General features: G+C 38.5%; 1 protein-coding gene across 1 annotated transcript in view; it reads right to left on the reverse strand.

Annotated features, from left to right (window-relative positions):
• GRID2 (glutamate ionotropic receptor delta type subunit 2) overlaps positions 1-15,010 on the reverse strand; it is a 616,736-nt gene that overhangs the window by 144,647 nt on the left and 457,079 nt on the right. Inside the window, exon 11 of the mRNA XM_070756691.1 lies at positions 8,631-8,769. Coding sequence (XP_070612792.1) covers positions 8,631-8,769 — 139 coding nt within the window. The remainder of the gene's footprint in view (positions 1-8,630; positions 8,770-15,010) is intronic.

Genomic DNA, 15,010 nt, shown 5'->3' on the forward strand with positions numbered 1-15,010 from the left:
GCTACAGAAATCGATTGAATGTCTAAGGAAATTTGTCAAGCTGACAAAAATAGTAAAAGATTCTAATTGAACTCTACTGGCAAATATGGCAAATGAGACTAGGGCCAAAAGATGGACAGGGCCAATCTCCACACCTGTATCAATGAGCGATTTATTTATTTATTTATTGATTGATTGATTGATTGATTGGATTTGTATGCCGCCCCTCTCCGTAGACTCGGGGCGGCTAACAGTGACAAAAAACAGAATGTAAAAATCCAATACTACAACAGTTAAAAACCCTAGTTATAAAACCAATCATACATACAAACATACCATGCATAAATTGTAGAAGCCTAGGGGGAAAGATTATCTTCGTTCCCCCATGCCTGATGGCAGAGGTGGGTTTTGAGGAGCTTATGAAAGGCAAGGAGGGTGGGGGCAATTCTAATCTCTGGGGGGAGTTGGTTCCAGAGGGTCGGGGCCGCCACAGAGAAGGCTCTTCCCCTGGGCCCCGCCAACCGACATTGTTTAGTTGACGGGACCCGGAGAAGGCCCACTCTGTGGGACCTAACTGGTCGCTGGGATTCGTGTGGCAGAAGGCGGTCCTGGAGATAAGCTGGCCCGGTGCCATGAAGGGCTTTATAGGCCATAACCAACACTTTGAATTGTGACCGGAAACTGATCGGCAACCAATGCAGACTGCGGAGTGTTGGTGTGACATGGGCATATTTGGGGAAGCCCATGATTGCTCTCGCAGCTGCATTCTGCACAATCTGAAGAACAGAATGTGCAAATTTATCACATGTATGTACCTTTAATTTCACATAGAACAGAAATTGAACAGTGTGCTGCATAGGTGTGCAGTGAAGTTCAAACTGAAATAAAAATAAAATCCCTACATTCTGGAGTAAATCCATCAATCCAAAATATATTGTGCCAAGATATTTCATATAAACCTTGGACTGAACGGTGTAGAGTGGGCCCTGTCACCTTAAAACGTCGCCTCTTCCATGAACAGAAAGGGGTTTCAATATTTCAGCTTCAAACAGTGCATAAAATAGGTGAGTTTTCTTTTAATCTATCTTTTCGTGAGCTTTATATTATTTATATACCCCAAATAACAAAGGGAACATGCTGTGCTGCATATATTTTCATAGAAAGATTTCATTTTAATAAATAGGGACTTCCTGAACCTTTTGTTCATTTGGTAGTTCTCTAGCTTCTTCATCTTATTCTCACAGCTTCTCTGACAAACCCCTACTGTTTATTCCCTTCTTTTTTCATCAGCATATCCACATTAGAGCCTTTATACATATATGGAATCTTGAAATGCCACCAGCTTCAAATCAATTTTCAGGCAGTCTCTGAAAGTCTGCAGACCTGACATCTTTTCCTTTATTTACCCATCCTTATGGACCACTTAGGCAGGCCTTCATTTTTTAAATGACTTTCTGAAGAACCCCTCCAATCTAACAGCCAGGAGCCATTAAGAATTTGCTGGCACAAATTAGCTTTATGCAAGAGCACAAATCTCGCTGATGACACTTAAGGGCAGATAAAAGGGGTGGGATGTTTAGAGTCTTTTGTAAAGCCAACGCAAAAAATATATTTAAAAAAATGCACGCCTAAGAAAGACATTGTGGAATGTGAAGCTCTAAAATTGTAAAAAATACAACTTAAGTAATCGAGTTGTCGAAGCGTGGAACTCATTACCAGACTCCGTAGTATCATCCCCTAACCCCCAACATTTTACCCTTAGACTATCCACGGTTGACCTCTCCAGATTCGTAAGAGGTCAGTAAGGGGCGTACATAAACGCACTTGAGTGCATCTGTCCCCTGTCCTATAGTCTCTCCTATATCTCCTATATCTTCTCTACTATTGTGTATTGGAAAAAATAAATAAATACAAAATAAATGTGGGAAATGGTTTTTATAATCTCTCAGATCTGTTCAACTACAAACCCCAAAGTTACTGGAAGATAAAAACAGATTGTAAGTCCAGGATTTCTGAAGGAAACAAATTGGGGATAGCTATTTTACTATCTTTTATAGCCATAAAAAAAATTATATTTTGAGTTATAGAAGTATACCCCTATAGAATCCAATAAATTTTATAGAAAAATAAAAATTTCATTCCAATCCAGTAACAGGTGAGCCACTCATTTCTTGCCATTGACAGTGCTGTGTGTCATTTTTAGGTTCCTGAAGGAAGTGCATAAGATAAATACAAAAATTGACTTTCTGGACTGAGCTGTGCCCAATAGTATCTCTTTTATCTATTTTTTGAGACTCACAAGCTGGTTTTTACAGTCATTGAACAGTCTGTTTTATCATTTATAAAAAAGACATCAGCTGTACTGTTTCTAAACATGTACGTTTAGTTTTGGGCACTAAGGCTAATATGCATTTAGTATAATAGCCTTTCCCTTAAGTCGGTGGGAAAGTTTGGAGTTTATAACCTGCTGCAGGGGTGTCAAATTAAATTTCATCGAGGGTTGTATCAGGGTTGTGTTCAAGTGATGGGCTCCTATCAAGAAGTGGTAGAAAAAATTTGATTTTTTTTTTCTTTTTTTCCCCTTCTGGGCTCTGGGTATGTTTTTCCTATCGCAGTAAATTACTTACTTACTTACTTACTTACTTACTTACTTACTTACTTACTTACTTACTTACTTACTTACTTACTTACTTACCGGTACTTACTTACTTACTTACTTACTTATTCATTCATTCATTAGATTTGTAGGTTTTTGCTGCTCTAATCAAGAGATGGGAATGATTTTGCAAAAATTCAGGACAATGTATTTCAGTTTATGTCCTGCTTCACTTTGAATCGACCTGTCAATCCAGCAACGGAGCAAGTATGTCCAGAAAATGAACCCGATATCTAGGCCAATGGTAATGGATGGGCAGTTTTCCCTCTCTTTTAGAGGACTGCCTTTTTAAAAGCACCAGCCAAATCAACTTAATGGCCAATTTGCTAAAGGCAAAGAAGAAACTGCTGGAGAAAAATAATAGCTTAATAAAAACTACACTAGATTACAACATCCCTTTGGATTTGGGTTATTTGTACATAAGCACTGTGGACACCATGATAATTTGTTTAGAACCAGAATTGATGTGTGTACCCAAAGCTTCCCACAACTCTCAAAAATCTAGATAAACAGCATATATCTGTCCTCAAGAAAAGGAAGAATATGGCTCCCCCCCAAAAAGAAACTGTATAAAAGCTAATGAAAGAAAAAAAAGTTAGCTATTCAAGTTTAATTTCAAGTTGCCACATTCTCTTGATAAGCTTTCGCATCTCCTGAGAGTGATCTGTCCAACATCAGGCCACATATAGAGTTTTCTATAATTGCCAGTGTAGTTGCAGAGCACCTAATGATAATGGATTAGGAGATAGTCATTCTTCAGTCTGTTCTGCCGGGCTGTGCCACACGTCCTTAATTACAGGTTAATTAATCCAAGCAGACACACACAGAGAATATAATGCAAATAAATGTTCTTTATCAACAGAAGAGAAGAAAAAACTCCCTTTTAAACTTCAAAGGGATTTCTTGTACAAACAAGGCACACTTGGAATACAATCCAAGAACCATGTCCAATCAATCAATCAATCAACAAACAAACAAACAAATAAATCCAATTGCTAACCCATTAACTGCGAATTGGCTCATAGCTACTGTTGTCCAAACGCTGATAAACACTCACAATGAATTTTAGTCCAGAGTCCGGAAATCCTAACAAAGTCTTGAATACAGCAAGGCACGGTCTTGACGAACTACAATCAGATAATCTTCCACAATGACTAAGCCAGCACGCTGCTCTTTTATCAGCAGCTCTAATTACTGGAGCCCCACCCAACCACAGGTGGCCTCTCTTATCTCCTGTAATAGTTCTTAAGTTGTTCTCTCCTATGCATAGCTCTATGCATGCGTGGGTCTGTCGTACGTTCCTCCTCTGAATCCAAAGAAGATAAGAACGATTGATCTCCTGGGCTGTCAGCCAAGCCCCCCCTCTTCCATCCCACCCACACTTCCTTCGTCATCGGATAATTCACTAGCTGACTCTGTCGGGAGCAAACCAGGCCTGTGACATATGGATGTCATCCACCTCCACATTCCTTGGGGTAGGAGCTGGGCCAGAGCTAACCACAACACAGTCTATGGTTTCTAATGTGATAATCTTGCCATATTTTGACTCTGTTGCTTCCAGAATTCATCATGGCCACAACATTCATCAAGGTAAGATCTAACATAGCAATTTGCCTACGTATACCGCTGTTAGAATAATTAATAATTATAACAGACCACCGAGTTATGGTGATGTGAACATACTTCATCTCCAAACTCCAGGAATTGTTCTTCATTGCAAAGCAAACTAGAATAATGATACCGATGAGTCCCATCCCCCCACCAGGATAATAGCAAATAACTAGAAAACAGACTAAGAAAAGCAGAAGATAAATGTAAAACATATATTATCTGTGCAGGAAGTTTCTGGTACTACATAAAAAGAGAATTCCTCTCAGCCTGGACAAAAATATTTGGAGAAGCATTGTTCTATGGGGTTTCCAGACTGAGCAGGGGGTTGGACTAGAAGATCTTCAAAGTCCCTTTCAACTCTGTTATTCTGTTATTTCTGTTCAGAAAGAGATACAATCACTGCACAAGATGAATGAAAGTGAAAGAACAAGGGGACACAATCTGAAGTTAGTTGGGGGAAAGATCAAAAGCAACATGAGAAAATATTATTTTACTGAAAGAGTAGTAGATCCTTGGAACAAACTTCCAGCAGACGTGGTAGATAAATCCACAGTAACTGAATTTAAACCTGCCTGGGATAAACATAGATCCATCGTAAGAGAAAATACAGAAAATAGTATAAGGGCAGACTAGATGGACCATGAGGTCTTTTTCTGCCGTCAGACTTCTATGTTTCTATATTTCTAATGTCTACTGGTTACAGTTGTCACCTGACTGAGATGTTAGTTATTGCCTGTAGTCTATGGAGATAGTTGTCCCAGAGGTGCTTTTTTCCAAGAGGCAACTGGACTTTCTTGTTTTTCTTTGAAGATATTTCGCTTCTCATCAAAGAAGCTGGGTGCACAATTAAAGGTCTGAGAGACCAGGTTACAGATTGATCGTCATGGAAAAACATTATCTATTTAGTTGCCAAGACTCAACACTAACTTGATAGCATACAATATCCTACTCTCCTCTCCTCTCCCTTCCTCTCTTCTCCTCTCCCTTCCTCTCCTCTCCTCTCCCTCCCTCTCTTCTCCTCTCCCTCCCTCTCCTCTCCCTTCCTCTCTTCTCCTCTCCCTCTCCTTTCCACTCATCTCCCCTCCATTCCTCTCCCCTCTCCTCCCCATTCTTTCTCTTTCTTTTTCTCTTCCTTTTTCTTCACTTCACACAGCTGGCAACATAGTTTGGGCAACACTTTCCCCACAATAGCAAATTGATTGATTGTATTTATATGCCGCTCATTCTGAAATGGAAATATTATTTTAGCCCAATTACTTAATGGTTTCTATTTTGGATCTCACTTCTAAGGTTATGAGAGACAGAATGTCAAATTGTAATGAGACAAGGAAAATAAATATTTTTAGGAGCTGTGCAAAAGGACCACGTTTTATTATTCCAAGTTCCTGTGATCCTGATAGGGTAGTCTTTCTCCCTTTTTTTCCATGGAACTATGTGAGTGTGAAGGAAAACCCCCAACATCTGTGATATTGAATCTCTTAAGGAACTGTTGGAATCTTAACGTAATGGTGTCCGCTCTGTTGGATTTATCTCCATTTGCTTATTTCAGATTTTAGGGATGTTGCTTAAGCCAGTGATTTTCAACCTTTTTTGAGCCGCAGCATATTTTTTACATTTACAAAACCCTGGGGCACATTGAGCTGGGGGTGTGGGTGGGGTTAAACAAAGTTTGGACCAAAAAATTCTCTCTCTTCCTCCCTTTCACTCGATTTCTCTCTCCCTCTTTCTTTCTATCCCTTCCTTCCTCTTTCTCTCTCTCTCCATCCCTCTTTCTTTCTCTTCCTTCCTTCCTCTCTTTTTTGCTCTCTTTCTCCCTCCCTCCTTCCATGTTTTTTCTCTCTCTCTCTCTCTCTTGCTTTCTTTCTCTTGTTCTCTTTCTCTCTCTCTTGTTCTTTCTCTCTCTCTCTTGCTTTCTCTCTCTCTCACTTTCTCTCTCTTGCTTTCTTTCTGGAACCAACTCCCCCCAGAGATCAGAATTGCCCCCACCCTCCTCGCCTTTCGTAAGCTTCTTAAAACCCACCTCTGTCGTCAGGCATGGGGGAATTGAGATATTCCCTTCCCTCTAGGCCTATACAATTTATGCATGGTATGTTTGTGTGTATGTTCGATTTTTTAAATAAGGGTCTTTTAATTATTTTAAATATTAGATTTGTTATATGTTGTTTCATTATTGTTGTTAGCCGCCCCGAGTCTACAGAGAGGGGCGGCATACAAATCTAATAAATAAATAAATAATAAATAAATAATAAACAAACAAACAAACAAACAAATAAATTTCTCTCTCTGAGCTTCGTGGCACACCTGACCATGTCTCGCGGCACACTAGTTGAAAAACACTGGTTGAAAAACACTGGCTTAAGCAACCGCGATCCCAACTTTGCAATTGAAATGGCGTGTAAGATTGGGATGCTGGGTATTAGAAACTCAGGAGTGTTTCATTTTAATAAGAGCACCACAAAACAAGAACAAAAACATACAAACTAATTTAGCTCCTGACAATTTGTAATGGCACAATATAGCTCTCATCAGATTGCAAAGGCGTCGTTTCACACAGATTAAAACAATTCCCCCCCCCCAAAAAAAAGAGTGCATTAAGATTTACGTATTACAATGGAAACAAGATGCCTGAAGAATAAACAAGTTTGTCTCATAACGTGGAAACTGTCTTCACAGAGACAATTAGTCAACCCATAATGAGGATGAACATCGAATTGCTTATTCTGAACCACATTTATTTATGACGCATCCGTTTATTCATATAAAGCTTGGCCTAAGCCATTTTATTCTCCTTTCCTTTTTTCCATAGTTATGTGGTTATGAGAATTAATTCTAATATAGACTGAAGAGGCAGGACCCAAAAAGAATTGGATTCTGCCTTGTCTGGATGGCTTACAAATTTGAATGCTTGCTGGGTGGCTTGGAGATTTGGATGAATCAATTAACAATAGAGAGAGCAGTTCATTTTCTCTTTTGGAGAGGATAATAAATTTATTGGAATTCAGTTGCAGTGGTCAGAGCCAAAGATCACACAATAAATAGCCGTTGCCTAAATCAGTGTTTCCCAACCTTGGCCACTTGAAGATATCTGGACTTCAACTCTCAGAATGTTTCCCATAGGAATCAATGGAAAAGCGATTAATGCGTGCAAGCCCAAAATTCACCCCTTTTGCCAGCCGAAACGCCCGTTTTTGCGCTGCTGGGATTCCCGAGGCTCCCCTCCATGGGAAACCCCACCTCCGGACTTCCGTGTTTTTGTGATGCTGCAGGGGAATCCCAGCAGCGCAAAAACAGGTGCTCCGCTGGCAACGGAAGTCCAGAGGTGGAGTTTCCCAGCGAGGGGAGCCACAGCGAAATCGCAGCATCACAAAAACACGGAAGTCCGGAGGTGGTGTTTCCCATGGAGGGGAGCCTCAGGGGGAATCCCAGCAGTGCAAAAACGGGTGCTTCGCTGGCAACAGAAGTCCGGAGGCGGGGCATCACAGTGGCGGTGGCTTGGGTTTGTAAGGTGAAAATAGTTTGGAAGAAGAGGCAAAAAAATCTTAAACCCCAGGTTTGTATCTCGAAAAGTTTGTATGATGAGGGGTTTGTAAGACGAGGTATCACTGTACTAGTAGTGACATATGTATAGTAAGGAAGAATACATGTAGTAGTGTAAATAAGAAGTAAATATATTTTTGCGAGAAACCCTGCTGCTGTGTTTCACTGAAGACTTCAGCTTCATATCTACTGGTCTGTGGTTGGCTGGGTTTGGTGGGCTTCCCAACATCCCCCAGGTTGAGACTCACTGCTCTATAACAATCTGAAATACTAATGGTCAAAGCAAATTGGCGGTATAAGAGTCAATGGAATTCAAAAGAGGTTGGACTTAGATCTCTTGTGGGCACCCAAGGCTGATGACATTCATTCATTCATTCATTCATTCTGTCCAATACACAATACATATTGAAGAAGATAGACATGAAGTATTATATATAAAGAAAAGATACAAAAGTAGAGGAGAAGATATATGAAAGAAAGAAAAGATATATGATATATGAGATAAGGAGAGACAATTGGACAGGGGACGAAAGGCACTCTAGTGCACTTATGCACGGCCCTTACTGACCTCTTAGGAACCTGGAGAGGTCAATCGTGGATAGTCTAAGGGAGAAATGTTGGGGGTTAGGGGTTGACACTACTGAGTCCGGTAATGAGTTCCATGTTTCGACAACTCAATTGCTAAAGTCATATTTTTTACAGTCAAGCTTGGAGCCTGAACCATCCCTTGGGCTCAGCCTGGTCATCTCCTACTTCTACATTGAGTGGTTGGCCAGGCTTGGAATTTGGTCAAAGAGATTTCCCAACTCCTGCTTGACTCTTACTCCCAAGCTTGTGCCAAACTTACTGGATGGAGTTCTCAATGTGAGTGATGGTGAGGAAAGCCGCTAGGTTTGCAGTGTAGGATGAGATGACGATCAAGGCAAACAGCCACCAGGCACCCATCATCATTCGAGTTGCCAGTGTAGTATAGGGAACTTCTCCTCCTGTGGAGTAAGAAGGGTAGAATGATAAGAATTTTAATTGCAGAAAAAAATCCCTTTATTCTTAAGGAACATGCTCATATAAAACACCATTAGCATCAGTCTAGGAAAATAATCCTGGAGTTATAGGTAGGAGTCAATAATTAACATTTATAGATGAAATCCATCAAAGGACACTATTCCACGATACTTAGTAAGAGGGTCCTCTTAAATAGATTTCTGATATTTATTAAGAAACTTGGTTCAATATCCAACATAAAAGAGCGATAGTCCAGAAATATTTCTATTATTTTGCATGTTTTTTTTCCTATTGATTTTAATTAACTCTCTGGAAATGTAGATATTTTTCAGAAAGCGATCTGGTATCAACACATCTATATATAAACACACCTTCTGATTGTTCTTTAATAAATAAAGACACAAGTACAATTTCTAAATGCAATGATGCACACACAAAGGAGAAAAGAGAAAGAGGGAGATATTAATTTATATTCAGCCATTAAGATTCAAGGTGTTTTTTTTCCTTTGTGGCTTAGTTAATTGACAAAATAAAATCAATGAGAAGTGCAACCAATTATTAAACAAAGCAGCCATTCAAATAATACATGTTTTAAAATTTTATATCTGGATATAAATACAGTGGTACCTCTACCGAAGAACGCCTCTACTTATGAACTTTTCTAGATAAGAATTGGGTATTCAAGATTTTTTTGCCTCTTCTCAAGAACCATTTTCCACTTAGAAATTCGAGTCTCCGGAACTGTAACTGGAAAAGGTGGGGAGAAGCCTCCGTGGGGCCTCTCTAGGAATCTCCTGGGAGGAAACAGGGCCAGAAACGGTGGGGAGAAGCCTCCATGGGTTCTCTCTAGGAATCTCCTGGGAGGAAACAGAGCCTCCACCCTCCCTGTGGTTTCCCCAATCACACACATTATTTACTTTTACATTGATTCCTATGGGAAAAATTGCTTCTTCTTACAAACTTTTCTACTTAAGAACCTGGTCATGGAACAAATTAAGTTCGTAAGTAGAGGTACCACTGCATGTGTATTTGCATTGATAAAACAAAAACAAAAACCAACCTCCCTCCCTCCCTCCTTGACACCTGTTACTGTGGGTTGTTCATCATGAACATGAATAATTTGGTTGATAAATATAGAGACAGAAAAATAGCTTATTTAAATCGTCTTGGTTTTGAGAACACAGCAAAAATACCAATAGAATAGATGGATGTGTCAGAATGATGAAGGAACACATTTCATTGACTCATTCTGAAATTGCGATAGGCAGTATGTTTTATCTTAGGAAAAAATTATTACATTTACAGAAATTAATACAAAATCCATTCTGAAAGTGAGAAGAGTATCGTGAATCTGAAATCTGTGAAGAAAAAAGACATGATACTATAAAAAAACTCCTTTACTTTCCATCAAAGTTGTGTCTGAATCCATTATCCCCCTTCTTTGCTAGTTATGAACTTAGACACAGAACAAATATGGGCGATAAACTGCATTAAACACCCACTGTTCTGGATTCTGGTAGAACTTTAGTTACATTGAAAAGAACGCTTACTGAATGCAGGATTTCATAAACAAAAAAACTCCATTTTATTTCTCCTCTCTTCCTTATTCAAAATACAATACAGACTGTCACATTCCTCTCTCGTTATCTTTAGCAAGTAGAGCGCACAAACTTTCCTCTGTGCCTCCTCCCTTATCTTAAGATTTATGTCTATACAGCTTAGTTCAAAAGCACCAGGAATAGCTGTGAAATAACAAAGAATAAGACAACTTACTCCGGAGCCAAAACGACACACGTCCCATGATAGATTTACAACATTGAAAACTCCGCCCTTCTTCCCCGCTGGCTCCCTGACGTGAGGAATACATCACTCCAGTAATTAACCCATTCCTTCCCTTAATATCTTTTTCCTAACACTTGCTCTCTGCGCTTTTGAACTCTTCTGAAGTGAGGATTTAACCAGCGATTGTCTGTCTCTTCTTCGCTAGAGTCTGGCCTCATAGCCACATCCTGTGGCTGGCCTCCCACCTGTTCTGATACCTGTAACCCAGGGCCTGCCACTAATTCATAAACACTATCTGTATCAGAGTCATCAAGCTCTTCATCATCCTCCAGCTGACCAGGAGTATGTACAACACCCGCCAAAATATGTTTGCTTATTTTGAAACTGTATCTAGAGTAGTCATTTTAAAAAAAATACTATAAATGTTCAGTTCTAGATAATGATTAAAACTATTAAGGCTCCTGCCCCAAGGACTGTGGATGTGGGGGAGACATCTACATGCTGCAGGCCTGTTTTGCCCCCGGTGGAATCTGCTGATGAAGGCTCCTCTGACCAAGAAGACATGAGTGACAGGGAGGAGGAGAGTGGGGCAGACAGCTCAGAAGGAGATCAATTCTCTAGCTCCTCCTTGGATTCAGAACAAGAGTTAATGATACATCCACGCATGCGGAGAGCGATGCATAGGCAACAACAACTGAGAGATTATTATCAAAGAAAATGAGGCCGCCTGTGGTTGGGTGGGGCTGTGGTCATTAGTGAGGCTGCTATAAATAGCAGCCTGTGGGTTTGGCCATTGTGGAGGATTATCTGATCGTTGTGTTTCGTGACTGCTTTACTGACTTTGACTTTTTGTGTGCTGACTGTTCCCCGCTTTGAAACTAAACCAGAGCAAAGTGTGTTTCACTTTGTGAAAGAAGAAGGACTGTGAATTGCCTCACAACTGCAAGCTAAGTATCACAGAACTGATAAGGGACTTGTACAAATTACCAGTTAGTTTGTAGACATGTCCTCTTGGCTATACCAAAAGAGGGCTTGGTTTAAGTGAATTTTCATTATAAAGAACATTGTTTTGAATTTTCAAACGTGTGTGTGTGTCTGAAATTTGTACCTGTGAATTTTTGGGAGGATTCTACCAGAGAAAACACATACTATTTAATTATTTCCCATCACTGAACTGTGGGATCCTTGGTCCTCTCTGAGCTTGGTGGGTTTCTTGCATTTTTCTTCTATTTGGAAAAAAGCACCAGTCTTTTGAAAAAAGATATCTCCATGAAATCATCCGCAAAGGGGAGGGTTAGTAAATTGAAAATCATTGTATTGAACGCAATTTCTCTGACAGAATGTCAGTCCAGCAAGATCCAATTCTCATCTCCACCCCTTAATTTCTTATTCCTCTTCAAATTTTTATTTGAGAGCTTCATTTATGCATTTTACAAAAAAGGCTAACATTGACATTCAGTGCCTCTATTTCTCCTGTCGATTCACTTCATATAAAGAAGGCAGGGAACAGCTTTTAGTTTTTATTCAAGAGCTTTAAAAAAATGAGAATGTGATTTAAGAAATATCTGGAGAAATTACAGGTTTTCATTTTACCAGTCTACTCCTTTCAATTAAATTCACAGCAAATTATGGAGATTGACACTGGATGGTGAAAGGAGCAATCAGATCTATTGGATTTATTCTATATGTCTACCCAAGAAAGTAAAGTTCAAATGTAATTTGCTTTTTGATTGAAAAGTTTTTTAAAATCATAAAAAAGAGGATGAGATAAAAATACTATATTTTTTTTAAAGTTTAGCTCTGATATTAGGTTTTCAGAAGTTAGACAGTTCGTCTTCCTGAAGATTTACTATCAAATTAAACTATCCAAATAGAATCTAGATTCTGTTTTTTTTTACAATAAGTCTTCAGAAGTAGGTAGAAATTCAAAATATATATACTTTGGAATAACAATGAAAAAGCAGAGAGGAAAATTCAATGTACAAGTGAACAAGAAGGGAGAAAATAGGGAGGAAGTTTTATCCTTTAAAAAAAAATCAAGACTGGACTCTAGAAAGAATGCAGAGATGAGCAACAAAGATGATTAGGGGACTGGAGGCTAAAATGTATAAAAAACAGTTGATGGAATTGGGTATGTCTATTTTAATGAAAAGAAGGACTAGGTGATATAATAAGAGTGTTCCAATATCTCAGGAGTTACCACAACAAAATGGATTTGAGGGCAGGACAACAAGCAATGGATGGGAACTAATCAAGGAGAAAAGCAATACAACTAAGAAAAAATAAGGAGAAATTTCCTGACAGTTAGAACAATTAATCAGTGGAACAACTTGCCTCCAGAAGTTGTGAATGCTCCAACAACACTGGAAGCTTTTAAGAAGAGGTTGCACAACCATTTGTCTAAAGTGGTGTAATGTTTCCTGCCTAAGCAGGGGTTGGACTAGAAGACCTTCGAAGTTCTTCCAACTCCTATCCTATCCTATCCTATCCTATCCTAATGTGGTGAGACCACATTTGGAACACTGTGTTCAGTTCTGGAGACCTCACCTACAAAAAATATTGACAAAATTGAATGGGTCCAAAGACGGGCTACAAGAATGGTGGAAGGTCTTAAGCATAAAACGTATCAGGAAAGACTTCATGAACTCAATTGTATAGTCTGGAGGACAGAAGGAAAAGTGGGGACATGATCGAAACATTTAAATATATTAAAGGGTTAAATAAGGTCCAGGAGGGAAGTGTTTTTAATAGGAAAGTGAACACAAGAACAAGGGGACACAATCTGAAGTTAGTTGGGGGAAAGATCAAAAGCAACATGAGAAAATATTATTTTACTGAAAGAGTAGTAGATCCTTGGAACAAACTTCCAGCAGACGTGGTAGATAAATCCACAGTAACTGAATTTAAATATGCCTGGGATAAACATATATCCATCCTAAGATAAAATACAGAAAATAGTATAAGGGCAGACTAGATGGATCATGAGGTCTTTTTCTGCCGTCAGATTTCTATGTTTCTATGTTTCTATCCTATCCTATCCTACTCCACTCCACTCTATTATATTATGTTTGTTTAAAAAAGAGGGAAATAGAAAAGGCTTTTCTTTTTAAACCTATAACATCAAAATGCAACAGAGAAAAGATATAAGAATATGAAATGTTCATAATAAAAATTTTCCATGAAAAAAATACATAGAATCTATGTATATATCACTACCTGTGCAATTGTTTTATTGCTGTTCCAAAACATTAATAACTCTTAGCACGCTGAAATAACCAATAGAGTAAGAACAGATAAAATGATATTTTTCATAAAGTTGTAATATAGTTTTTTTAATACACTCTATTCTTATTTAAAAACGTTTTAAAAGACAAGAATGAAAAAAGTAATATTAGCTAAGATTAAGCACACAAATCAAATGCAGAAAAAAGTTTCATAAAGAATTTTGCATCTTACAGCATACTGTTTATTTTAGATAAGTAAGAATATCCAGAAATAATACCAGTGTTAACATTCAGAAGCTGAGCATATTTTATCTACATATATAAGTCTCAAAAACGGAAAAGAGGAAGGAAAAAAGAAGGAAAAGAAAGGAAGAAGAAAAGAGAAAGAAAAAAAGAAAAGAGAAAGAAAGAAAGAAAAGAGAAAAGGAAAGAAAGAAGGAAAGAAGAAAGAAAGAAGGAAACTTAAAGAAAGAAAGAAAGAAAGAAAGAAAGAAAGAAGGTGGAAAGGAAGGAAGGAGAGAAGAAAGAAAGAAGGAAACTTAAAGAAAGAAAGAAAGAAAGAAAGTGGAAAGGAAGGAAGGAAGGAGAGAAGAAAGGAAAGAGAGAGAGAGAAAGAAAGAAAAATAGATAGAAAGATGGATAGATAGAGACATTCAGACATACAGATCAAGTACAGTAATTGGATTGTAAAGCACTTGTTTAGGCTAATATCAATCAAACCACAATTGTATCAGGCAGCATGTCTCAAGCTTCCATTCGTCATCTAATGGTCTCCAACCATTTCAGATTAATCTGAGATTTATCTACTGTAATTAATGTATATAACGGCAACATTTTGTTGGAGTGCTTTATTAAGGGGCGAGGTATTGATAATTTTAAATTATTTTAAGGCTAGAAATGATAGAGCCGTACTTTTAGAACTTTCCCTCATCACTAAATCTAGCCAATGGACAAGTTACTGTTTAAAACGAGTCACTGTTAAGTCTCTTCATTTTAACCACAGTAGTTTTCTGTACTTGCTTTAATTCTCAACTATCCAGGCAAGATTTGGATGAAAGCTCTGCTCTCCAGTTACCTCTTCAATGTTCCTAACCTTTTAAAATCCACTGCAGCCTTCCCACCTGCTGGTTTTCAGAGGAGTTGTAATTATAACACTCACAATTCTTAGCCAAGAGAATTGTCAGTCATGCTAGCTGGCAGCCCCAATCTATTGGGTTGA

Source organism: Erythrolamprus reginae, chromosome 7, assembly GCF_031021105.1.
Source record: "Erythrolamprus reginae isolate rEryReg1 chromosome 7, rEryReg1.hap1, whole genome shotgun sequence".
Taxonomy (NCBI): Eukaryota; Metazoa; Chordata; class Lepidosauria; order Squamata; family Dipsadidae; genus Erythrolamprus; species Erythrolamprus reginae.